This window comes from Pan paniscus, chromosome 1 (assembly GCF_029289425.2).
Source record: "Pan paniscus chromosome 1, NHGRI_mPanPan1-v2.0_pri, whole genome shotgun sequence".
NCBI classification, from domain to species: Eukaryota; Metazoa; Chordata; class Mammalia; order Primates; family Hominidae; genus Pan; species Pan paniscus.
The window spans coordinates 98,810,262-98,836,581 of record NC_073249.2 but is presented as its reverse complement, the minus strand read 5'-3'; the positions used below and the strand labels follow the sequence as shown (position 1 = coordinate 98,836,581).

General features: G+C 47.6%; 2 protein-coding genes and 1 non-coding gene across 12 annotated transcripts in view; 1 reads left to right on the top strand and 2 right to left on the bottom strand.

Annotated features, from left to right (window-relative positions):
• Window positions 1–91: 91 nt before the first annotated feature.
• Window positions 92–11,644, bottom strand: MINDY1 (MINDY lysine 48 deubiquitinase 1). Of its 7 annotated transcripts, none has more exons than XM_055101538.2 (10): window positions 11,458–11,644; window positions 5,423–5,964; window positions 4,983–5,040; window positions 4,508–4,572; window positions 3,715–3,873; window positions 3,119–3,221; window positions 2,626–2,768; window positions 1,339–1,530; window positions 881–1,036; window positions 92–624 (listed from the first exon to the last, which is right to left on the bottom strand). In XM_055101538.2, exons 1-10 carry the CDS (start codon window positions 11,459–11,461, stop codon window positions 544–546), a joined length of 1,503 nt encoding a protein of 500 aa, XP_054957513.1. In that variant the 5' UTR covers window positions 11,462–11,644; the 3' UTR covers window positions 92–543. The 7 variants fall into 7 exon arrangements, with proteins under 7 accessions (XP_054957513.1, XP_034790901.1, XP_054957517.1 ...); XM_034935010.3 differs by lacking the exon at window positions 11,458–11,644 and adding an exon at window positions 9,527–10,910 and having other exon boundaries at window positions 5,423–6,226; XM_055101542.2 differs by lacking the exon at window positions 3,715–3,873 and having other exon boundaries at window positions 11,458–11,601.
• Window positions 11,494–26,320, top strand: part of PRUNE1 (prune exopolyphosphatase 1) — a 27,456-nt gene continuing 12,629 nt past the window's right edge. The window contains exons 1-3 of one of the 4 annotated variants that reach the window (XM_008970436.4): window positions 11,494–11,881; window positions 21,021–21,113; window positions 21,676–21,878. In XM_008970436.4, the coding sequence (XP_008968684.1) occupies window positions 11,843–11,881; window positions 21,021–21,113; window positions 21,676–21,878 (335 nt within the window). In that variant the 5' untranslated portion in view covers window positions 11,494–11,842. Of the gene's footprint in view, window positions 11,882–21,014; window positions 21,114–21,675; window positions 21,879–26,320 lie in introns of those variants that run through there. The other 3 variants (XM_008970438.3, XM_055101573.1, XM_055101575.1) reach the window with 3 other exon arrangements.
• On the bottom strand, window positions 25,972–26,078 carry LOC112438294 (U6 spliceosomal RNA). Its single transcript, XR_003026751.3, has one exon. It is a non-coding gene; the product is annotated as a U6 spliceosomal RNA (small nuclear RNA).

Sequence of the window (26,320 nt, the reverse complement as noted above, 5' to 3'; positions counted from 1 at the left end):
TTTTTGGGCAGGCTGGTCTCAAACTCCTAACCTCAGGTGATCCGCCCACCTTGGCCTCTCAAATTGTTGAGATTACAGGCGTGAGCCACCGTGCCCGGCCAGAAGTTTTATTTCCAAACCCCAGGAAGGCATTACAAATAAGAGATAGAAACCCAAATTAAGCTCTGAAACAACTGGAGACAGGCCTGCCTAGGTGATCAGGAGCATCCAGGCAGCAGGGATGGGAAGCAGAAGAGATGCATTCTGGATAGGGACCTCACCCCAGAGCCTCAGTCTGTACATACATGTGACTATTCAGGGACCGGGAGTTGAGAACCAGAAACCCACCAATCCTAGTGTTGCCCTGGGTGGGAAGCAGAGAAGGCAGCAGCACGTGAGCTCAAGGACATTACCAAGTCTGACCTTGGCATTTGTTGCCTGCTCTCATCCCCAACAGTCCATAAATAAGTTATCCAGCACACCTCAGGGGTGGAGGCGGGGGAGCAAGCCAACTAGCCATAGCCTCTGGAAGAAGGGGCAGGCCAGCCTGGCACTGGGGCAGAGCTACAGCAGAATGCAGTCTGACTCGTGCTTCGGCCTCTGCCGACGCTCCCCGGCTGGGCGTCCAGATGTGGCTCCTCTCCCCTGTATCGGATTTAACAATTGGTCACTGAACTTCCTTGGAAGAGCACAAGAAGAGATTCTAGAAGAAGGGGTGTCAGGATTGGGACAGGGAGTAGGGAGAGGAAGACAGGAAGGGGCTCCAGGGGAGAGGGACAGGCAGGGGAAGGACCCTGAGAGAAGAAACCTTGAAGAGACCAGTGCAGGAATAACAGGTGTTCTGGACCCGGCAAAGCATGAGGTGGAAACCGGGAGTGTGGGCGCCCAGGCAGCAGCCCACCTGCGGTGACAGGACCCGCGTCCGCATCCGCACTGGCTGTGCTGCCTGCTGCTGTTGATACTCCTCTTGCTGAAGCTGCTGGGCCAGCTCCAAGTCGGTAAGCCCCAGCGGGCCTCGTGGCTGCTGCTGCTGCAGGGACAGAGCAATCAGGTAGTCCTGGGGAGAACAAGAGTTGTACAGTGGGCTGAGGCCCAGAGCCGTGGCTATTCAGGCAAGGTTTCCAAATCAGTTTTCCCACATCCCTCAAATTCTCTAGCTCTTTCTCCCCACAGAGCAGCACACACAGCCAAATGCATTATCTGTGGTGCCAGAGAATACACACCAAGTGAGGAGATGGTCTGAGGTAACCCAGAGAGAGAGGCATGGGTTCACATGGCCTCTAGCAGTTAAAATGTATGCAGTAAAAAGCTCTCTGAGGCACATGTGCTCTCTGCACTTTTCCTAAGTGCCCTACACACCTGGTCTACCTGCAGCTGCTTTTCTGGGGAGCCACTCCCACCTTCTGCTCCAGGCCCCTTGCCCAGGGAATGACTCAGGTGAAAGTCAGAGTCACAAAAGCAGCTGTCTCCATCCACATTGTGCAGGCTCTCCCATACGACTTGCTCCTCCTGTAGAAAGCCCTGGTCAGTGACCAGTAGGTATAAGTGACTCTACAAAGAAAAGAACAGAGCTCATTGGGGGGACAGTTGATACGGAGGCAGTTCACTGCCAGAAATCTCGGTATGAGCATGTGGACTTTTTTTTTCTTGGAGATGGAGTCTCGCTGTGTCATCCAGGCTGGAGTGCAGTGGCGCAATCTCTGCTCACCGCAAGCTCTGCCTCCCAGGTTCACACCATTCTCCTGCCTCAGCCTCCCAAGTAGCTGGGACTACAGGCACCCGCCACCATGCCTGGCTAATGTTTGGTATTTTTTTAGTAGAGACGGGGTTTCACCGTGTTAGCCAGGATGGCCTCGATCTCCTGACCTCATGATCTGCCCGCCTCGGCCTCCCAAAGTGCTGGGATTACAGGCGTGAGCCACCGCACCCAGACCCTGAGCATGCGGACCTTTTACAAATATGTGTGGCCTTGGGGGGAAGAAAGGGATGTCTAAGTGTATGTCCAGTTGGGTGTGAGCACGGTGGTCATTCTGGCTAAGCGTGGCATGGAGTCATTGGGGCTGAGATGCCACATAAGACCCTGCTCCCCCCATTTCCCATTGTTCTCTGGGCTTGCCTGATGGCTCTTAGGATAAATCCTTTGAGAACCAGAGACTCCTCCCTCTGCTGCTCAAATCCTAGAGAGCTTTGGCAGTTTCTAACTTTTGAAGACCAGCATTGTTTAAAAATTCCACTGCCCCCTGCTAGGGGAGGATCATACTTTCCTGTCCCATCAACGACAGGCTTATCCCTTATGGCTTGCTCTGGCCAGAAGATGTGAGCAGAAATGACATGTGTCATTTCCAAACAGCAGCTCTAAGCATGAGTGCACAGTGCCCCTCTCTCTCTCTGTTCCCACATATATTCCAGATAAAGGATCTTTTGTCAGCTGGGTCCCAGAGTGAAGACGGTGTGGGACAGAACCGTAGCCAGTCCACAGTGGACACACACCAGGAGCGGGAAATGAACCTTTGTTGTGGTAAACCACAGGGATTTGAGGGGTCACTTGCTACCACGGCTTAATCTAGCTGATCCCAGCTGGACCCACGAGAAAAAGGCACCAGGAAATGACAGCACCGCAGCACGCCACCCCCAAACCCGCATTACCTTATGCTTAGTCATGGTGCTAAAGTGGTTGTTTCGGAAAAAGACGCTAAGTTCACCCTCCTTAGCAGCTGCTGTCAGCTCACACAGTCCGTGGTAGGTCAGCTGGGCGGCGGTGGTCTCCAGGAACTGCTCTGCAATCAGGCCTGCCAGAAAGGGACGAGTCGGGGGAAACTTGGCTTAAATTCAAGGTCCACAACAGGAAGGACCATCCAGAGAGCCCCTGTCAAAAGCCCCGGGGGGTCAGTCCCACCTTCTGACGTCCCTTTCTTGAAACCTGGCTGTATTCATTCACTTAACAAATACTTATAATAGAGCAGCTACCTTGTGCCAGGCACTGGGGATACCTCAGTGAACTAAACAGAAATTCCCCAAGCTCCTTCTTGTGAAGCTTATATCTAGTGGGATGTGGTAAGAGATGACACCCAATAAAAAATAAGCCTAAGTAGCTGTCATTCCCTCCACATACTATCCATGAGAAGGGGAGGAATGTCACCTTCTGTCACGAGGTTGGTGTCACTGGAGTGTTTGCAGGTGATGATCCTCTCCACCAGCTGGTTGTAACTCAGTTTCCCAACTGCACGCACAGCCTCAGGACTCTGCTTGGGTAGTGGGATGTGGGATACCAAAAAAATTGGGATTTTTTTTTTCTTTTTTAAGGAAGGAAATGAACAAAGCTCACAAGGACTACAACCCTATGATGAATGGTTCCTAAACACTTTTTTTTTTTGGTCTCTCAAAAAAGAAAAAAATTTCAGGAACCATTCATCATAGGGTTGCTATGTTGCCCAGACTGGCCTCGAACTCCTCCCAAGTAGCTGGGAATACAGGCATGTGCCACCAAACCCATCTGCTTCCTGAATTTTTGATGTCTAAAGAACTGACCTATTTGCATGTAGTTTGCTTGTATTTGCATGTTACCCCCAAAATAGATTAAAATTCAAGGAATTCTGTACTGGGTCCAGTCTCTAAACACTATTTCCCTCCCAAGCCAATCTAACCCCTAACTCTTTAACCTCTACCCCACAAAAATTTGCCTCTCTCATGTCAGCTTGAGCTGGATAAGGTCCCAGTGGGCCCTCCCACCCTCACCTGTGGATCAACAAGCCAGCCATGGTACAGAGGTATGCCTAGCAGGTCAAAGACACTGCACTCGGGTGTATACTCAAAATCAGAGACGCCTGTGAATCGCACATTGACATCCAGACCTGTGGCCAGTTTAGGCAGCACTGTCATTGCATCATCCACATTCTGGGGGTAGAAAAAAAATGATGGAGATTCTAGCCTTCTCTCCCACCACTCCACTCCCACCTGCAGAAATTAAAAATTAACCTTGCTGCTCTTCTTCCCTGATTCTCTTACAAGCCACTCCATTTCTCCCTTGCCTCAACCCTTCTCTATCTTATATAAATGAACATTGTTTTTCTTTGAGAGTCTAAGTCTAATTCTTTCATCCAGGCTGGAGTGCAGTGGTGTGATCCTAGCTCACTGCAGCCTCAAACTCTTGGTTTCAAGTGACCCTCCCACCTCAGCCTCCTGAGTAGCTGGGACTACAGGCATGCACCGCCATACCTGGCTAATTCTTGAAAAAAAAAAATGGTTTTTTTTAGAGACAGGGGTATTATTATGTCGCCCAGGCTGGCCTCGAACTCCTGGCCTCAAGTGATCCTCCCGCTTTGGCATCTCAAAGTGCTGGGATTACAGGTGTGAGCACCCGGCCAATGAACATATTTTCTAGGACAAAGATAAACTCTCCTCTGACTCCTGCAGAATGAAATCATGGTTCAAGGAAACCTCTGAAGAAGCAACAAAAGCTTATCTTAGTATTACAAGATGTCCCCTTACAAACCTGCAAACCCCTATGCCTGCAGACCTTTTGCCTCACCTGCTGAAAATTAAGCTGAAGTCCCTCTGACTTCTCCTGGGGCTTGATGGACAGGAGGCAGTTTCCTACAAGAGAGGGCCCCTTATCAGCTTACCCCACCAATCATCCCAAAAGCTAAGTTTCCTCTTCTCCTGGAGAATGCGGGTAATGTCACAGAACACAGATTTTCAGAGCTGGAAAATACTTAGAGTCTAATCCAGACTCTTCATTTCTCAGAGGAGGCGACAGCCTCATAAAGGTGAAGGGCCCACCCAGGGTCAGATACAAAAGCTAAGGGCAGAATTGGTGTTACAACCCAGGACTCCCGACACCTTTGCTTTTCATTCTCCAGCCTTGCAGAGAAGCCCCATAGACCCTTACCCTCCCTGCCGTATCAGAACCCCCAAATGGAGATCCCTGAATAGTCTGGATTTCTGGCTGAGTGGATAGCTCTGGAACCCCTTGGGTAATTCCTCTTCAACGCCCAGTCACTCACCAAGATGGGCCATGAGCTCATCCGATGTGATCACTTCCTTCTGCGGGGGGAGCTTCACCTGGAGGCAGAAGGGGTGATCACGTGTGTGCTTTCCTCCAAAGAGCACTGAAGGAAGAACCCATGGAAAGGCAAGGGGGAGCTCCAGTAGTAGGGTGGGGTAGGAAAAAAGGCTTGCAACTGGCACAAGGGAATGAATGTGAAATCTTGCAAGGCATGTGCATTTGCTAGGGAGTAGGAGATACAGGGGTAGGACAGATCTTCCTCTTTTTTTTTTTTCTTTGTTTTTAGGAACATCTTATCTCATTTGCTCAAGCTGGAGAAATAGGGAGAATAATCTGAAAAGTTTTGACTAGTTTGAGGACATCAGGATGATCAAGGAAGTAAGTCAGGGAAGAGTACTTCCTGATATTTTTTGCACCCCTAACTGCATGTTCTCTTACCTTCCACTGAAGAAAGAGGATGTTCATGATGGCAAGGAGAGGGCAAGGGCCGTTAGTGCTCTGGGTGATGATGGGTGTCCGTTCTCCTTTCCAAGGGATCCACTTGACACAGTAGAAATCTGGCTCAGGCTGTCGGGTCCTGGGGGACTGAGGAAGCTCCTGGGGCGTGGAGCATGCCCTTATTGTCTCTACTTCAGGCAGTGTCCCAAGGGTTGGCCCCGGTGGAGCTGAGCTAGCTTCAGGCAGAGGGGACTCAAGGTTGTCCCCACACTGGCTAGGCAGCAAAGCTTGGTCTGCTGGCTCCCGTTCTCCAGCCTCCCCATCAGCATCTCTTGCATCTGTGTCCTGAGGGTGCTCATCTGGGCCTGCCAGAACCTCATGGTTTTCAGGGATGACTGCTTCTGCAGTCCCGGCCTTACCAGGGGCTGGATCCTCAGGCTGATGGTATTCCATGGTCAAAAGGGACTCGGCTGAGGGGCACTGAAGGTGTTTACTAACCTCAGGGACTTGCCTAAGCCAGGCTTGGGATGCAAAAGAGTGACCTGTCCAATAAGAAGGAAATCAGTGGGCTGGAAAGCAAACTAACCCAGAAAAGTCTTGGAAAAGGAATGTAGTGTAGAAGGCTGGCTAGTGTTTGTGCAGTAACTCCTGGCTATGGGCAGTATATGTGTAAACAGAAGGGCACCGTGCTGAGCTCTTTCCACCTCTAACTTGCTGTGACCAGATGAGACCAAGAGGTCGTGGGGCTTCCAGACTTGGGAGGGAAGACTGGTGGGATTGAACACATGGGTGGAGTCAGCTTCCCTGAAACAGATCATGACAGGGAAGGGAGAAAAGACAGAGAGAAAGGGAGAGCGCAAAGGAGAAAGAAGGATAAGAGGTGGAGAAAGAAATGTTAAATCTACGCTAATGGTTATTAATATGATGATCTTTAGCTTACTCTAATAGGCATCACATCAGTAACCCCCTCATAGCCATGACAGAGATAATTCCTCTGCCCTACCCCACACCCTGCCCCTTCACACAACATACTAAGAATACACAGTGCTTGTATGTTTAGGGATACCTTCTCTCTGCCTCACCCAAGGATAAAAAGATTAAGTCACATAGTACTTGGGGTGAAGAATGGAGGAGGCACAGAGAGTCAGTTTCATGCCCCTAAAGGTGAAATGCTGGTGAGGAAGGGGAAGTCTTCCACCTCAAAGGGCTCTACTGAACCTTACACAATCCCAAACCACAGTATAAAGGCCTTGGGAGGGGTTTCCTGTAAGCTGGGAGGGGAAATGTAGGTGGTGGGGGCTGGAATCAGAGACTGGTTTTGATAAATAACTTCAGATTAGGGGCACAAAAAGCACTCCCCACAAGTTCTTCCAGTAAGCTTCTCTTTAAAAAAAAATTAATAAAGATATCAAATTTCTTTTAATTAAATTGAGACAGGGTCTTGCTTTGTTGCCTAGGCTGGTCTCAACTCCTGGGGGCCCAAGCAATCCGCCCTCCTCAGCCTGCCAAAGGACTGGGATTACAGGCATGAGCCACGGTGCCTGGACCCAGTAAGCATCTCTTGACAGCTAGAGTTGAGACAGCAACTTTTCCTCAGTTCATTTTTTTTCCCCAGAAACTACCTAAACCCAGAGGTACTCTCTTGCCTGCTATTTCTATGAAATATGAAAATGCTGATTATTAATTTACATAACAATACTTCCTGTACATTCACCTACCTAAAGTTTTATGTCTATTCCCATCCAAGTGGTTTTATTTATTTTTATTTTTTTGAGACGGAGTTTTGCTCTTGTTGCCTAGGTTGGAGTGCAATGGTGCGACCTCGGCTCACTGCAACCTCTGCCTGCTGGGTTCAAGTGATTCTCCTGCCTCAGCCTCCCGAGTAGCTGGGATTACAGGCATGCAACACCATGCCCAGCTAATTTTGTATTTTTTAGTAGAGATGGAGTTTCTCCATGTTGGTCAGGCTGGTCTTGAACTTCCGACCTCAGGTGATCCTCCCACCTTGGCCTCCCAAAGTGCTGGGATTACAGGCATGAGCCACCGTGCCCAGTCCTCTCCAGGTCATTTTAGATGTGAACAGCGGACCTGTTTAACCTGTTCTCTATCAGCACTGGAGGCACATTGAGGCAAGCACAGATAGACATTTAACTAATACTGTGGGTATAAATAATAAAAAACCACAAATCCTGCCCTTTGGAAAACATTTCCCTTCAATCTCCTTGCTCCCCTCCCACTCTTTATCAGGGAGAGAAACAGGGAGAAATTAAACTAGTTAGGGGCCAGGCGCGGTGGCTCACGCCTGTAATCCCAGCACTTTGAGAGGCTGAGGCGGGCAGATTACTTGAGGTCAGGAGATCGAGACCATCCTGGCTAACATGGCAAAACCCTGTCTGTATTGAAAGTACAAAAATTAGCCAGGTGTGTTGGCACGTGCCTGTAGTCACAGCTGCTCGGGAGGCTGAGGTGGGAGAATTGCTTGAACCTGGGAGGCAGGGATTGCAGTGAGCTGAGATGGTGACACTGCACTACAGCCTGGGTGACAGAGCGAAACTCCATCTCAAAAATAAAACAAAACAAAATAAAATAAAATAAATTAAACTAGTTAGAAATCTTGTCTTTTCTCCACCCTCCTCCCAGCCTGAGACTGCTTCCTTCTTGTAAACCTACAGGAATTTGGGGCTAGGGGAAGGCCTGGGAGATGAGGTTGAGGAACATTTAAGTTACTGAAACAAAATAAGCCTAGTCACTCAAATTGATTATCCTCTTGATTCACATATGTTTATGCTAGCTGCATATCATTTACGTGTTGTTAATTTAGAATCAGAGTAGCAAAAATTGCCTGCAGGCCTTACACTTTTTTTTCTCTCTCTTTCTCTCTCTCCTTTCCTTCTCCCCTTAAATGACACTTAGGGTGAACCTCAAAGCAGATACCAGAGCCTGGAAAAGTGAAAAAGCTTGAAGAAAAGCAGGCCTTGGCCGGGCACAGTGGCTCACACCTGTATCCCAGCACTTTGAGAGGCCGAGGCAGGCGGATCACCTGAGGTCAGGAGCTCAAGATCAGCCTGGCTAACATGGCGAAACCCCATCTCTACTAAAAATACAAAAATTAGCCGGGCACGGTGGCGGGCACCTGTAATCCCAGCTACTCAGGAGGCTGAGGCAGGAGAATTGCTTGAACCCCGGAGGTGGAGGTTGCAGTAAGCCAAGATTGTGCCTCTGCACTCCAGCCTGGGTGAGAAGAGTGAGACTCTTGCCTCCAAAAAAAAAAAAAAAAAAGAAAAGCAGGCCTCATTTTTTATATTTTCTCTCCAGTGCCAGAAATGATCAATGATGAAGTGGGGGTTGGGCAGCTAGCTGGCTGGAGAGGTGAGCCAAAGGAACCCAGGAGTGGACACCTGAGGGAGTGGGGTCTCAGAGGAACTGGGCAGAGCTAAATGGGCTAAGTCTTAAGAGGCAGGGGCAGGAAATGTAATGGAGGCTTTCTACTCTACAACGTCCAATCCTGCTGGGGAGGGCATGGAGTATTTCAGAGTAGGAAAGAATGAGGGAGAGGATAGTCAGATAAATCAAAGTTTCATTCTTTTCCTCCTCTTTCTTAGCTCGTCAAATCCTACACTTTCTCTCCAGCTGGAATTATGGTGGTGAGTGAGGGAGTTAAAATAACCCTGGCTCCTCCCTAATCAATGGCAGTAGAGAGCCGAAAGTTGGAAGAAGCACGTAAAACAGGTATGTAGCTTCAAGAAGACACTCCTCCTCTGTAGAAACAGTTCCCTTACTGTCTCACACCAATCTCCTTCTTAGTCTGACCTATGTCTTTGTGCAATCAATAGTTTAGATTTTCATCTCAGAATATGTCAACCATGGCCACAGTGCCCTGTCTACTTGCTCACAAGGAGAGGGGGAAGGTTTCGTGCTTTCATTAAAAGGAGGAGGACCAAGCAGCATCCCCTTTACATGTCTCTCCTGACTTAGCTCCTCTAAGCAATCCAGACTTGCAGACCAAAGGTGGAAGGACAGCAGGTGTCAGCTCCCCAAAGCTGGAGAGGAAATAGAGAAGGGTGGGAGAAGAGGTGAAGAAGATGATTAAAATAAAGTTTTTACCTTAAAGAAGTGGGTGCTGTTCCAAGATTGAGAAGGAGGGTTCAGCCGTGGCAATGAGATGGGGGAGATAGGTGCAATGAAGGGGGCTGCCAGTGCCAGCTGCCTTCCAGCTGTCAACGCCTGAGCTTATACAGGTTTACACAGCTTTATAAGCGACGGTCCAGGCTGGGTTGTGGCCACTTCCGGACTCACGCCCAGTACTGGGGGCACTGGAGGAGGGTGAAGGCAGGCAGGGACGAGCCAAGGTGCTCCAGGTCGCTCAGAGAGTCTTCAGGATTCCTGAGTCGCCGAGTCTATGGCATGCGCTCCGGGCCCTGACTACAAGCTGGTTTTCAAAGGAAGTTTGTGGTTTTTCTTTTCTTCTCTCTCTCTTTTTTGTTCTCATCAGGACGAAGAAAAATTAGGCAAGGACAAGCTCCCTGGAGGAGGAGGGGCCTGCCCAGCGCTGGTGGATTTCTATCAGGACTTTCTGACCCGGTCAGCAGCTTTGTGATCAGCAGAGAGGGAGCGAGAAACAGGAGAGAAAAACAACAGACCCTTTCTCTTCCCTCTGCCTGCCTCTAGAAGGGACGGAGCGCTTGTGCCTCTCTGGTGAGAATAGGGAAGAGCAAGTGCCCTTGCTAAGTAGGGAGGAGCAGGGCTGGACAGAAGCAGCTTGTTGGATCTGGGCTCTCTCTCTGGGTATGGCAGTCCTTTGCTCTGGATCCACAGAAGCAGGACCAAAGAGCACGATATTTGCATGTATTACTCAATTAATGTTAAAAACAAACAAACAAACCCAGCTCTTTTCCCTCTGGAGCCCTCCAGAGAGCTCCTTTCCAAGTCCTTGCTGTATAATTTTAAGTCTAGAAATGAAACTGGTTGGGTTGTGCACCTGGTAGAGTGCAGAGGGTGTGGTAGAAGCCCCAGGCTCTGGGCGCGATGGCTGACGCCTGTAATCCCAGCACTTTGGGAAGCCAAGGCGGGCGGATCACAAGGTCAAGAGATCAAGACCAACCTGGCCAACATAGTGAAACCCCATCTCTACTAAAAATACAAAAATTAGCAGGGCATGGTGGCACATGCCTGTAGTCCCAGCTACTCGGGAGGCTGAGGCAGGAGAATCGCTTGAACCCGGGAGGTGGAGGTTGCAGTGAGCCAAGATCCTGCCACTGCACTCCAGCCTGAAGACGGAGCAAGACTCCGTCTCAAAAAGAAGAAGAAGAAAAGAACTGGCAGAGCAGGCAGGAGATCCAACACCCCTGTGCTCTGGATCTTGGTTCCACTGCAGGCCTCTCATCAGTCACCTCCTCTCGATTTACAGCTGGGGAAGCAGGAAAAGCTGGTGTGAGGCTGACGGTAGGAAATAAAGGGATAGATAAATAAATGAGGGAATTTTTGATGATGAGTGTCCATTTATTTGCAGTACCTGCACTACTCTGCGGCTGGAAAGTGGCAGTTAAGGGAGGTTGGAACCTAACTCCACATTCTGAAGGGTTCCCTAAACTCTATGTACAGGGCCGCCACAGGATGAAATTTCAAGCAACTCTAAAGGCTGAAAGAGCAATTGGAACAATTAGGGTGGCAGAGAGCAAAAAGCCAAGGTTACAACCGTCCAAGAAAGGAAGAAGATATTTGCCGAGGCTGTAGAAAAAAACAGGCTACAGAGTTGCAAAGGGAGAAGCAGCAGGAGTTGGCAGGAGACTGTAGGTGTTAACAAGAGGGGTCAAAGATTATTCTAATGTTCTCCTAACATGAACAACCACAAAATTGGTGGCGATTGAGTCAGTTTGGTAAAGGGCAGAATTTCTAGAAAGAAGATGATCTGTTTTGCCAAGTGTCATTTAAAATGTCACCAGATGCTCGGTGAGATATATGTAAAGATGTTATACTTGGCCTGATCTGAGAGGGAAAGTTCAGATGCCACAATAATGGGTTACTGTGACACATACACATTTGTTTACCAAACGACTGATCCCTCAGAAAACGATCCTTCCCTCGGTTGCTAGGGTCATTGCGGAGTTGAGGGACTACGTTTCCCACGTCGCCCCACGCCACGCCCCCTTGGCCTCGCCGGAAAGACGTCCCAGGAGCCTCTGGGCGTAGAGCCCCGCCTCCGCCGCTGGGGGCGGGGCGACGCCGGACTCCGGAGCGCCCGCTTACGCAGTTCCTCCCGGGGTCGGAGGCCGATTCGCCGTGTGGCGGGTTCGAGTCCCGCCTCCTGACTCTGGCCTCTAGTCCCTGAGTCCCGGGCGGGCTGCATTCGCCGGGGAAACCTCTCCTCGACCAGGGGCACCTCTACTCGACCAGGGGCGACGGCGTACTTTGGGCTTCATCATGGAGGACTACCTGCAGGGTTGTCGAGCTGCTCTGCAGGTAACGAATCCCTGTCTGTGACTGTAAGGAATGGAGCACGGGGTCCAGGAAGGACGAAGACGTGGGATCTGGGGGAGCCTCGACGGTCCGTGTGGAGGGAACACTGAGTTGTGGGGAGGGGGGTTGGGGCCTGATCAGTTTTGGGGCATGAGGAGCGAGGAGCGAGAAGCCAGTTTAGGAGCGTGAGAATGGTGCTTGTTCAGTCTCCCGGTTTTTGGCTCCCCGCCTTTGGGGTCCGCCTGAGAGCGGGGAGAAGTCTTGGGTCTGAATCCTGCATTTGAGCCTCTGCTTGCTGTCATCTTGGTCAGTTCCGTCAAAAGAACCAGGACTGTGCCGCCGCCAGCCTAGCCCCGCGAGGTGTGTTTATTCTTTTCTCCCCGCCCCTCTTTGAGTTCTCCGCACCCAAGGCTTTGCTTGGCCCACTGGCCTCCAGGTGAACCTCGGGGGTGTGGAGGGAACCGGTGCTCACGGCTTTATTTCCTCCGAATGGCAGTTTCTGTCTGGCGGGCTGAACTCATTTCTAGGTTAGAAGTAGTCACAGTATTTTACTTTAAGTCAGTGTTTTTAAGCCAAACATACAAAATCCATCAGGTATATTTGTTGACCCACAACCAGCATTCCTTTGCCTCCAGGTTTCTCCTTTGGCCTTAACGCACACAAATGACATAAAAATTCTCCACTTGGAAGGGATAAGCACAAAGTGTGTTTGGAATCAAAACCATAAATATGACTACTCAATGCTTTGTGGCTTATTTTTGGTGCTCTCTGACTCAGCTGGACTCACCCAGCCATGCTGAGCCGTCATGAGGCATTAGGCTGTTATCCCCAGTTAGCAGCAAAAAGCTAACCAGAGACAGGCTCCAGGAGGTCACCCGGCCCCTCTACTTTGAGTTATACTGCCCTGAAGAAACCTAGATAGATGGCTTGCTGAGCTTTCCTTTTTAGATATCTTAAACTCTACAAATTCCCCTGAGGGACAGATTCTGGTCTTTAACAAATCCTGAAAGTCACTTAATTCCTGCTGCAGACTCAGCTGCTGGAATAAATGAATTGTCTTCATATTGAATTGGGGAGAAGGTCCATTTTAACACCAATTACATAGACATTTTCCTTGTGAAAAACAAATTTGGGGAGTTATTTCAATGCATAAGGCCATTTGGAACCAATCCCTTTTTGTTACCTCTGAGTCCACCACAGGGCGCTTATTGGAGGACTAATGTAGAGTTTTTGGGGCACCGTTCTAAGTGCTAAACAGTTGGATTTTGCCCCCCAGTAACCCAAATGACTGGTCTCTTCCACCATTTGGTAAAGTGCCCTTGGACCTGAAACCTCACCAAATAGTATTTCTTTGCATGCATCTACTCTCCAGTATATATCCTCCAGAGCCTCCCCCCACCCCCAGGTTAGTAGTATATTCTCTATTTTTATTTTGTATTTGTTTATTTATTTTCAGCCAGGGTCTCACTCTGTTGCCCTGGCTGGAGTGCAATGGTGTGATCACCTCCCCGGCTCAAGTGATCCTCCCACCTCAGCCTCCCGAAAAAGCTGCGACTATAGGCAGTGCCACCATGCAGGGCTAATTTTTTGTATTTTTATAGAGACAGGGTCTCGCCATGCTGCCCAATCTGGTTTCAAACTCCTGGACTCAAACAATCCCCCTGGCTTGGCTTCCCAAAGTGTTGGAATTACAGGTGTTAGCCACTGTACCCAGCCCGAATAGTATATTCTCTACAGCAATATGAAGCTGGAAAAATACTTGATTTTTCCAATATTGCTGGCATCTCGACCTTTCTCTCCCTGCATTCATCCCCCAAGGAGCAAGATCTAGATCTTCCTTTCAAACTTGTGAACTTGTGAAAGGTGAGATTGTGTCTTAGAGCTTTCATCATCACATAGCCTCTCCAGGGCCTGGAGAAATGAGAAAATTAGACTCTAGGAAGGTTAACAGGGGAACTGATGGCAAGACATACTGGTAGATGCCAACAATTTAAATTGCTTTAATTTTTTTTTTTTTTTTTGAGATGGACTCACTCTGTCGCCCAGGCTGGAGTAGGCTCACTGCAACCTCCACTTCCCGAATTCAAGCGATTCTTCTGCCTCAGCCTCCTGAGTAGCTGGGATTACAAGTGTGCGCCACTATGCCTGGCTAAGTTTTGTATTTTTAGTAGAGACAGGGTGTCACCCTGTTGGACAGGCTGGTCTTGAACTCCTGACCTCAAGTGATATGCCTGCCTTGGTCTCCCAAAGTGCTGGGATTATAGGCATGAGCCACCACACCCAGCCTAGATTGCTTTAAATTATAGAAGTAGTAAATGTGTATTTCATGAACAAATTTAAATACCAAAGGGATATGAAATGAAAAAGATAAAAATCATTTTTCTTTTCTCCTCTCCATCCAGTTCTCCAGAGGACACCGTTAAGTTTCTTGTGTAAAGAGAGAGAGGTGATTTAGACAGATACACTCTTAAGTTTGAATGTTTCTGTTAAACTACAGTTTAATTATAACTTTCAGAAAATCATGAATGCTTCTCTTTGCGCAGGATAAAGACAGCTGGTAATCCAGCCAAGTCTCCCGTTGCTACCATATTTTTAGTATTTGATACCACAGAAATTTTCTATAGCCTCTGCCACAGAGACAATAGGATGTTCCATTAAAAAAAAATCATTTAACCAAATGTCCTATTTATGGTGACTCATCTTTCACTTCTGAGGGGAGAAATCTTTGCTTCAGGGTGGGGCTGCATTGCAGTTTAGGTGTTCATCCAGGACCCCTTGGATAATGTAGTGTGTGCAGTTCTCAGGCATGAGGCAGGAATCAGGAGCTGGCTCTCCTTAGAAATTTGCAGTCCTGGCATCAGTATTGTTCCTGTTTTCTCTGCTGAGAGGGTTTGTCTCTCTCTGGCTTTCTGTCTCGTTTATTTTTCTCCCTAATTAACTATTCTGAAGAGTAGTTATCATACCATATTCAGCTTTAGAAGGGAAGTGGTTTACTTTGCCAGGCCTAGAATCCCCTCCCTGCCCACTCCTCTTGAGGCCACAAAGAACATATCAGGATAAGAGAGTCATTTCAACTAGTGGGTGTTTATTCATTTATTTATTTTAATTAATTAATTTTTTTTTTTTTTTTTTTTTGAGACGAAGTCTCGCTCTGTCACCAGGCTGGAGTACAGTTGCATGATCTCGGCTCACTGCAACCTCCGCCTCCCAGGTTCAAGTGATTTTCCTGCCTCAGCCTCCCGAGTAGCGGGGACTACAGGCATGTGCCACCATGCCCAGCTAATTTTTGTATTTTTAGTAGAAACTGGGTTTCACCATGTTGGCCAGGATGGTCTCAATTTCTTGACCTCGTGGTCGGCCCACCTTGGCCTCCCAAAGTGCTGGGATCACAGGCGTGAGCCACCGCGCCTGGCCAACTAGTGGGTCTTTAAAAAAAAGAAAAAAGAAAAAAAGTTTGTATTTATTTACTTGTGGCCCTCAGATTGTATTTTTTCCATTGGCAGCTTAGATTTCCTCATGCTGCTAAGTATAGCTGTATTTTCCCTGAACTCTTTCTCTGATGGTCAGAAAACTGAGGCTGTTTGGCTTGTGCTTTCAGCTGATGGAGGATGGGCTTGGAATTAGGGGTTACACATGTTTTTCTTAAATAAAGAAGAGAATGATGTCTTATAAGTTGGGCAGCCCCACACATGGTTTGCCCAGGGCAGTCTTGGTTTTCCCCTGTGTAATCATTAATAGCACCCCTTTTCATTCTCATAAGCGTCCCAGTTTGAACAATCAAATATATAGTCACCCACCACATAAGCCATGTTAAGGATCAGGGATACATGACCATGAAAAGACAGGGAGCTCCTTAAGATAGAAGTTAAGGTCTGTCTCAGAGCCACAAGTGCTAGAAGCTGGAGGTTTAGAGGAAGAGGATTTCTCTGGGCTGGGTGTTCAGGAAGGCTTCACAGAGAAAGACATTAGGTAGACTTGAACAATGGGGAGAAGTAAAGAAAGAAGATGGGAGATCACATCTTTACTATTTACAGCGTAGGCACTTATGGTACTATCTCATTTAATCCTCCTAACAACATCATGAAATTGGTTACGATATTATTCTCATTTTTTTTGTTTGTTTTTTTGAGATGGAGTCTCACACTGTCACCCAGGCTGGAGTGCAATGGTGGGATCTCGGCTCACTGCAACCTCCGCCTCCCAGGTTCAAGCAATTCTCCCTGCCTCAGCCTCTGGAGTAGCGGAGATTACAGGCACCTGCCACCACACCCGGCTAATTTTTGTGCTTTTTAGTTTCACCATGCTTGCCAGGCTGGTCTCGAACCCCTGACCTGAGGTGATTCGCCCACCTTGGCCTCCCAAAGTGCTGGGATTATAGGTGTGAGCCACCGCGCTCGGCCTATTCTCATTTTTATATGAGGAAAATGAGGCTTAGAGGGTCCAAAGTCCTGCAAGAAGTAAGAAGCAGAGCTGGAATTCAACCCCAAAGTCTGTGATCTTTTCAAATAGTAGTTCTGCATTCAAACAGAGAACAAATAGTGCAAAGGGCAGAGCTGGGAATGTGCACATCATGGTTTGCGGGTGGTGAATAGTCCAGTCAGGCCGGGATGACAGTGGGTGTTGACAGGGGAGAGGAATGCTGCCGCCTCCCTTGGTCACTCCAGTTCCAAGATTTGCTACAAGTCCCAAAGTATTCCTTTTGTATTCATTCCTTTTGGTTGCTGTCTAGGTTTGGCTGAGCGCAAGGGGTTCATTGTTCACCTTCCTCTGTAGATGGTTTCTCCTGACTTCAGAACCATACCACTGTATTTGGTCCCTACTTTGTGCTTTTCTGCTTAGCATTCTCTTCATGGTAAGGATCTAACTGAACCTGATTCAGCTGCTGCTTGCAGTGAAGCAACACTGATGTAAATGAGCGTGGAAAGGTTCTCCAGCATCTCTTTGGACCCTGCAGTAGGTCTCTCCTGCTTGCTCTGCCTTTTCTCCACTGCTCTTATGTTTTTCCTCCAGTCAGGGCCATATGCCTCATGTTTATATAGTTTCCTCTCTAGAGAACACTCGCTCCCCCTAACTGCTTCAGTGAGCAAGTTATTTCTGCAGCCTCTTATCTCAAATGCTTTGCTGTCACTTTGGTCCACAGCCATTTGGGCAGTTCTTGGTCTCCAGGAAACAGAGGTCTCTGGTATCAGGAGGAGGAATTACAAGTCAGAGGAGTTACTATAGGACTGGGGTATTGGGTAGAATTCTTACTGCTTTGGAAAAAAGTAAAGAATCCCCCTACCCCAGTGCTGTTCAGTATGAATGGGCCTTTGCTTCCACACTTTTTTTTTTTTTTTTGAGACAGAGTCTCGCTCGGTCACCCAGGCTGGAGTGCAGTGGCACGATCTTGGCTCACTGCAACCTCCGCCTCCTGGGTGCAAAAGATTCTCCTGCCTCAGCCTCCCGAGTAGCTGGGACTACAGGCACCCGCCACCACGCCTGGCTAATTTTTTGTATTTTTAGCAGAGACGGGGTTTCACCAGGTTAGCCAGGATAGTCTCGATCTCCTGACCTTGTAATCTGTCCGCCTCGGCCTCCCAAAGTGCTGGGATTACAGGCGTGAGCCACTGTGCCTGGCCTGCTTCCAAACTCTTGAAGTAGACTTAGAGAAATAGGCATGGGGAGGACCTCAGGGCAAACTTCTTTAGAGGCCCTTTGGGCAGAACCCGGACAGATAACCTCTGTCTTCTGTATTTCTCTCCAGGGATGAGAGTAGGAGATGGCAAAGAGGGTGGTTTAAAAACAAAAACCTATCTCGTAACTGGATGGGGCAATTGATACCACCAGAAGTCTTCTAAAATTGCCCTTTTTGAGCTGGGGCTTTCCAGTGGGGGAAGAGAAGAGTGATAGCCTGTATAGGGAAGATGATTCTAGGTTTCCCTAGATTCCCTTTTTTTCTTAAAGTTACATTAGTTGATAACTATTCTTTGCTATGTGTTACTCCTCTGAACCTTCCCACTTTGCTAAACTCTTGTGTCTAGCAAATCTTCCCTGATTGAAGAAGTCAGACTATATGGATTTTCACCTTCTTGTAACCCAGTAGTTCTCAACTGGGGGCAGTTTTGCCCCCCAGGGAACATTCAGCAAGTCTGGAGACATTTTTGTTTGTCATGACTTAGGGTGCTACTGGCATCCATGTGGGTAGAGGCTAGGGATCCTGCCAAATATCCTATAATGCACAGGACAGCCTCCACAAAAAAAGAATTATCCGGCTGGGCATGGTGGCTCATGCCTGTAATCCAAGCATTTTGGGAGGCCGAGGCAGCTGTATCACTTGAGCCCAGGAGTTCGAGATCAGCATGGGCAACATGGTAAAACCCCATCTCTACAAAAAATGCAAAAATTTGGCTGGGTGTGGTGGCTCACGCCTGTAATCCCAACACTTGGGGAAGCTGAGGCGGGCGGATCACCTGAGGTCAGGAGTTCAAGACCAGCCTGGCCAACATGGTGAAACCCTGTCTCTACTAAAAAATACAAAAATTAGCTGGGTGTGGTGGCGCACGCCTGTAGTCTACTACAGCTACTCGGGAGGCTGAAGGGGGAGAATCACTTGAACCCAGGAGGCAGAGGTTGCAGTGAGCCCAGATTGCACCACTGCACTCCAGCCTGGGCGACAGAGTGAGACTCCATCTGAAAAAAAAAAAAACAAGGGCCGGGCACGGTGGCTCATGCCTGTAATCCCAGCACTTTGAGAGTCTGAGGCGGGCGGATCACGAGGTCAGGAGTTCAAGACCAGCCTGACCAACATGGTGAAACCCCGTCTCTACTAAAAATACAAAAATTAGCCGAGCATGGTGGCATGTGCCTGTAATCCCAGCTACTCAGGAGGCTGAGGCAAGAGAATCTCTTGAACCCAGGAGGTGGAGGTTACAGTAAGCCGAGATCACACCACTGCACTACAGCCTGGGCGACAGAGTGAGACTCCATCTCAAAAAAAAAAAAAAATTTAGTGGGGCATGGTGGCGGGTGCCTGTAGTCCCAGCTACTCAGGAGGCTGAGATGGGAGGATCACCTGAGTCTGGGAGGTGGAGTCTGCAGTGAGCCGTGATTGCGCCATGCACTCCAGCCTGGGTTACAGAGTGAGACCCTGTCTCAAAAAGTAAAAGTTAAAAAAAGAAAAAGAATTATCTAGTCCAAAATACCAGTCATGCTGAAATTGAGAAACCCTGCTATATTTAGTGTGTCTCATTTTGTCTGTCTCATCCCATCCTCTCTCAGAACCAGGCTGAGATAGAAGTTCAAAAGTAAACTGGTGGGCTGGGCATGGTGGCTCACACCAACATTTTGGGAGGCTGAGGTGGGCGGATCACGAGGTCAGGAGTTCAAGACCAGCCTGGCCAACATGGCAAAACCCCATCTCTACCAAAAATACAAAAATTAGCCGGGCATCATGGCACATGCCTATAGTCCCAGGTACTCAGGAGGATGGTGCAGGAGAATCGCTTGAACCCAGCAGGTGGAGGTTGCCATGAGCCAAGATAGTGACACTGCACTCCAGCCTGGGCAACAAAGTAAGACCCTGTCTCAAAAAAAAAAAGTAAGCAGGTAAGACAGAAGTATTGTGCCATATGCTGGGCCATAGGCTTTCTGGTCTCATTCCACCCAGCAGAATGCTTATACCTGGAATGAAATGATATAAGTACCTGCCTCATTGGGTTAAAGATTAAATGATTGATTAATGCATGAAAAAATATGAGAATAATGCCTGGCACATTCAATAAATGCTTAAAAACAAAACAAAACCCAAGACCCTGTCACCCCGATTTTGGGCACTCTAGTTTTAGTATATTTTATTTTATTTATTTATTTGAGATGGAGTTTCGCTCTTGTTGCCCAGGCTGGAGTGCAAAGGCGCAATCTCGGCTCACTGCAACCTCCGTCTGCCAGGTTGAAGCAATTCTCCTGTCTCAGCCTCCTGAGTAGCTGGGATTACAGGCGCATACCACCATGCCTGGCTAATTTTTGTATTTTTAGTAGAGATGGGGTTTCATCATATTGGTTAGGCTGGTCTCAAACTCCTAACCTTAGGTGATCCGCCCGCCTCAGCCTCTCAAAGTGTTGGGATTACAGGCGCCAGCCACCACGCCCAGCCCTGGACTAGATCTTACTTTTAACCTTTATTCTCAAAGCCTCTTCACCTGCAATCATGATTTAGAAGTGTAAGCATTCGGCCGGGCACGGTGGCTCACGCCTGTAATCCCAGCACTTTGGGAGGCCAAGGCGGGTGGATCACCTGAGGTCGGGAGTTCGAGACCAGCCTGACCAACATGGAGAAACCCCGTCTCTACTAAAAATACAAAATTAGCTAGGTGTGGTGGCGCATTCCTGTAATCCCAGCTACTTGTGAGGCTGAGGCATGAGAATCTGGTCAAAACTCCGTCTCAAAAAAAAAAAAAAAGAAGTATAAGCATTCTTTTACCTATTATGAAAATGGGAAGAAAATAATCAACCAGGGTTGATATGCCCAAGAGCATGCCTTGAATGTATCAGCTACCCCAAATTCCCTTTTTTGACTGTTTGAGTGCCCAAAGAAGATAAGAAATCAGAAGTTTATTTACTGCTCTGTAAGTTAACATTCAAGGAGATAGGAGGAAAGAACACTTTTCTACAAACTGGATATAGGTAGAATGCTATAAGCTTAGCTGAAACACTTATGCCATCTATGGAATGAGGACCCATTAGATTATTTGACCTACCTCCTCTGTGAAGATCAATGACAGGAAGTGTGTGAAGCCCTACATGAGTATAAGGTAGATGGAGAGGCCAGGCACAGTGGCTCATACCTGTTATCCCAGCACTTTGGATCTCGAGCCCAGGAGTTTGAGACCAGCCTGTGCAACATGGCAAAATCCCGTCTCTACAAAAAAATACAAAAAATTAGCTGGGCATGGTGGCGCTTTCCTGTAGTTCCAGCTACTCAGGAGGATCGACTGAACCTAGTAGGAGGTTGAGGCTGCAGGGAGTTGTGATCACGCTACTGCATTCCAGCCTGGGCGACAGAGTGAGACCTGTCTCAAAAATATATATATTATTTAAAAAAAAAAAGATAAGTGGAAATGAATAGAGATACTTTTGTTAGTTTCCCATTTTCCTTTCTCTCCAGGAGTCCCGACCTCTACATGTTGTGCTGGGAAATGAAGCCTGTGATTTGGACTCCACGGTGTCTGCTCTTGCCCTGGCTTTTTACCTAGCAAAGGTGGGTAAAAAAAGGTAGTACCTAGGATCTGAGTCCCTCAGAACGAAAAGATCTGGATTCAAGACCCAGCTCTACCACTTACCAGCATTTAGCATTGGGTAAATTAGATCCCTTAACTTTGCTGAGTCTCATGCCACCATCTATAAAAACTAAAATGATATTTTGCAGTGTTGCTGTGAGGAAAAAAGTGAGCAAATATATTTCGAGGGATATGTAAACCATAAAGCAATATTCAAACAGTTTATTACTGAGTTCCGTATAGGTATCAGTGATCTAGTGTGTATTCCTCTGCCCAGGTTAGTTCTTGAGGACTAAAAATTCCTTCTCTGCAGCATTGCATCTAGAAATAGGTATTTACCATGAGTTACCTTGTTGACTTTCATGTTATTACTAAGAAGGAGGGAGGGCTAAAGTCATCCTCTCATTTTTATAGACTGGGTACTTGTGGCTTTGAGAAAGGTGGTAACTTACCTAAGTATGTCTCCTTTGGTCCCAGTAGTCTTGTTACTTTTTCCTGTCATTATAAAACCTTGTGATACCTTCTTTTCACTTTCCTATCTAGACAACTGAGGCCGAGGAAGTCTTTGTGCCAGTTTTAAATATAAAACGTTCTGAACTACCTCTGCGAGGTGACATTGTCTTCTTTCTTCAGAAGGTTCATATTCCAGAGAGTATCTTGATTTTTCGGGATGAGATTGACCTCCATGCATTATACCAGGCTGGCCAACTCACCCTCATCCTTGTCGACCATCATATCTTATCCAAGTAAGCACAAGGAAATTAAATTGCTACCTATCATGTACCATGCTGGGCTCTGATGAGTGAGATATAAAGAGAGGAAGAAAGAGTTTTTGCTGGCTGGGCATGGTGGCTCATGCCTGTAATCCCAGCACATTGGGAGGCCGAGGCGGGCGGATCACCTGAGATCAGGATTTTGAGATCAGGATTTTGAGACCAGCCTGGCCAACATGGCAAAACCCCGTCTCTACTAAAAATATAAAAATTAGCTGGGCGTGGTGGCAAGTGCCTGTAATCCCAGCTACTTGGGAGGCTGAGGCGGGAGAATCACTTGAACCTGGAAGGTGGTGGTTGCAGTGAGCCGAGATCATGCCACCGCACTCCAGCCTGAGCGACAGAGCCAGACTCCGTCTCAAAAAAGAAAGAGTTTTTGCTTTCAGGGATCTCATAGGCTAATCATAATTGATAGGTCATATTAGATATAGAAAAACAACACAAAATATTGTCAGTTCTGCAGTTATATGTATGTCTGTGGCATATAGACATACCCTATAATAAAAAGAAATAGAACGTGTTGAGTTCAAACTAAAGGGTAACTCAAAAATCATTTAAATCTGCCTTTGGTATCATTATTTAAGATTTTGTGTGCCGGGTGTGATGGCTCATGCCTGTAATCTCAGCACTTTGGGAGGCCAAGGCAGCCAGATCCATTAAGCTCCAGGAGTTCAAGACCCGCCTGAGCAACATGGCAAAACCATGTCTTTACAAAAAATTTTAAAAAATTAGGCATGGTGGTGCATGCCTATGGTCCCAGCTACTCGGGAGGTTGAGGTGGGAGGATCACTTGAGCTCAGGAGGTTGAATCTGCAGTGAGCCAAGATCACACCACTCCACTCTAGCCTGGGAGACAGAGGGAGACCCTGTCTCCAAAAAAAAAAAAAAAAAGATTCTGAGACAGATTTATTGTAATAGAAACCTTTGAAAAATGTTTGCAATTCTCTTTTTATTTTTTTACTTATTATTTATTTTTGTACTTACTTATTAAATTTTTTTTAGAGAAGAGGGTCTTGCTATATTGCCCAGGCGGATCTCAAATTCCTAGGCTCATGCTATCTTCCTGCCTCTGCCTCCCTAAGTGCTGGCTTATAGGTGTGAGCCACCACACCTGGCCTGCAACTCTATTTTTAATTTTAATTTTAATTAATTATTTTTTTTTGAGATGGAGTCTTGCTCTGTCACCCAGGCTGCAGTGCAGTGGTGTGATCTCGGCTCACTGCAACAACCTCTGCCTCCTGGGTTCAAGCGATTCTCCTGCCTCAGTCTCCTGAGTAGCTGGGATTACAGGTGCGCGCCACCATGCCCAGCTAATTTTTATATTTTTTACTGGAGACAGGGTTTTGCGCTGTTGGCCAGGCTGGCCTGGAACTCCTGACCTCAGATGATCCGCCCACTTTGGCCTCCCAAAGTGGTGGGATTACAGGCGTGAGCCACCACACCTGGCCTATTTTTAATTTTTAAAAAGTGGCCTGGTGTGGTGGCTCACGCCTGTAATCCCAGCACTTAGGGAGACCTGTCTGACCACTATAGCGAGACCCTGTTCTCTAAAAAAAAATAATAAATACAAAAATCTATAAACATAGTGTGACCTTGTCTCTACTAAAAATAAAAAAATTTGCCAGGTGTGGTAGTGCATGCCTGTAGTCCCAGCTACTTAGGAGGCTGCTGAGGTGGTAGGATCACTTGAGCCTAGGAATCAAGGCTTCAGTAAGCCATGATCACATCACTGTACTCCAGCCTGAGTGACAGGGCGAGAACTTGTCTCCAAAAAAATTTTTTTAAGTTATCAAAAGGGCCAGGTGTGGTGGCTCACACCTGTAAACCCAGCACTTTGGGAGGGTGAAACAGGAGGGTTGCTTGAGCCCAGGAGTTCAAGACCAGCTTGGGCAAGATGGTGAGATCCCATCTCTACAAAAAAATTTAAAAGCACACAAAAAGTTAGCAAAAGTTTTTCTACATAAACTCTTATGATTTTAGAATAATGTATTATGTTAGAATATATAAATATCTCAGGCCAGGCGCGGTGGCTCACGCCTGTAATCCCAGCACTTTGGGAGGCTGAGGGGGGCGGATCATGAGGTCAGGAGATGGAGACCATCCTGGCTAACATGGTGAAAACCCGTCTCTACTAAAAAATACAAAAAATTAGCCGGGCATGGTGGCGGACGCCCATAGTCCCAGCTACTTGGGAGTCTGAGGTAGGAGAATGGCATGAACCCGGGAGGCGGAGCTTTCAGTGAGCTGAGATCACGCCACTTGCACTCCAGCCTGGGCGACAGAGCAAGACTCCATCTTAAAAAAAAAAAAAAAATAGCTGGGCGTGGTGGCTCGCGCCTGTAGTCCCAGCTACTCGGGAGGCTGAGGCAGGAGAATCGCTTGAACCTAGGAGGTGGAGGTTGCAGTGAGCCAAGATCGCGCCACTGCACTCCAGTCTGAGCGACAAAGTGATGCTCTGTCTCAAAAAAAAAAAAAAAAAAAAATTAGCCAGGCCAGGCGTGGTGGCTCACGCCTGTAATCCCAGCACTTTGGGAGGCTGAGGCGGGCAGAATCACCTGAGGTCAGGAGTTTGAGACCAGCCTGACCAACATGGAGAAACCCCATCTCTACTAAAAATACAAAATTAGCCAGGCGTGGTGGCACATGCCTGTAATCCCAGCTACTCAGGAGGCTGAGGCAGGAGAATTGCTTGAACATGGGAGCCAGAGGTTGCGGTGAGCCGAGATCATGCCATCGCACTCCAGCCTGTGCAACAAGAGCGAAACTCCGTCTCAAAAAAAAATTTTTTTTAATCTATAAATATCTCAATAATGTCTGTTTAACAAATGTACACATTTATAATAATTCCATCCCTAATTTACTACTGGAAAAAACTACCAAAAAAGCAACACGATTATGTGACTTTCCTAAGTCTGTTTGGCTCCTGCTAATATTTTTTTCTTGAGCACATTGTGGTTATAGCAGGATACTGACAGAAGGCAGCCTGAGAGAGCATTATCCATCTATGGATTCATTCAGTAATAAACTTTCCTTTTTTTTTCTTTTTTTTTTTTGAGACAGAGTTTTCTCTTGTTGCCTAGGTTGGAGTGCAATAGCGCAATCTAGGCTCACTGCAACCTCCGCCTCCCGGGATAATTTTGTGTGTGTGTGTGTGTGTGTTTTTAGTAGAGATGGGCCTTCACCATGTTGGTCAGGCTGGTCTTCAACTCCTGACCTCAGGTGATCCGCCCACCTCGGACTCCCAAAGTGCTGGGATTACAGGTATGAGCCACCGTGCCACCACCTTTTTTTTTTTTTTAAGAGATGGTGTCTCTCTCGCTCTGTCTCCTAGGCTAGAGTACAGCAGCATCATCATAACCTTGAGCTCCTGGGTTCAAGGAATCCTCCCGCCTCAGCCTCCTGTGTAAAAGCATCATTCCTGGCTAATTTTTTTTTTTTTTTTTTTTTTGAACCTGAGTTTTGTTCTTGTTGCCCAGGCTGGAGTGCAATGGCACCATCTCGGCTCACTGCAGTGAGCCTCCCAGATTCAAGTGATTCTCCTGCCTCAACCTCCCAAGTAGCTGGGATTACAAGCATGCGCCACCACACCCAGCTAATTTTTTGTATTTTTAGTAGAGACGGGGTTTCACCATGTTGGCAAGGCTGGTCTCAAACTCCTGGCCTCAAGTGATCCGCCCGCCTCAGCCTCCCAAAGTGCTGGGATTACAGGCGTGAGCCACCACGCCCGGCCTGGCTAATTTTTTTTTTTTTTTTTTAAGAGACGTAGTCTCGCTCTGTCGCCCAGGCTGGAGTGCACTGGCGCGATCTCGGCTCACTGCAAGCTCCGCCTCCCGGGTTCACGCCATTCTCCTGCCTCAGCCTCCCGAGTAGCTGGGACTACAGGTGTGCCCGCCACCACACCTGGCTAATTTTTGTATTTTTAGTAGAGACAGGGTTTCACCGTGTTAGCCAGGATGGTCTCGATCTGACCTCGTGATCCGCCCGCCTTGGCCTCCCAAAGTGCTGGGATTACAGGTGTGAGCCACCATGCCCAGCCTTTATTTTTTATTTTAAATATATATATATATTTTTTATGGAACAATTCACAAATGTGCGTGTCATCCTTGCTCAGCGGCCATGCTAATCTTCTCTGTGTCATTCCAATTTTAGCGCATGTGCTGCTGAAGTGAGCACTGATCTCCGTCTTGAAAGAGGACTAGGTGTTTGCTTGGTGAATTGGGAGGGAGGAGGGAAGGTGGTTAGGAAAGGCATTCCAGGCAGAGGGAGTAATTAATAGAATCAAATGCAGGCAGGCGTGAAATAGCATGGTGAGCTAGGGGAAATGGAATTTGTTTTGCACAGCTGGAGCATAAAATTTGAGGGAGAAGTAGGACATGGAAAAAGATGAGACAGAGGGGGCAGGCAGGAGGCAGATT

What these genes read in the sequence shown, in the direction of transcription:
- MINDY1 (XM_055101533.2), bottom strand. An exon ending in TCCTCTTTCTTCAGTGGAAG is followed by an intron (nt 5,041 to 5,422) that starts GTAAGAGAACAT and finishes TTCTGCCTCCAG; the next exon opens with GTGAAGCTCCCCCCGCAGAA. An exon ending in GCACCATGACTAAGCATAAG is followed by an intron (nt 1,531 to 2,625) that starts GTAATGCGGGTT and finishes TTTTCTTTGTAG; the next exon opens with AGTCACTTATACCTACTGGT.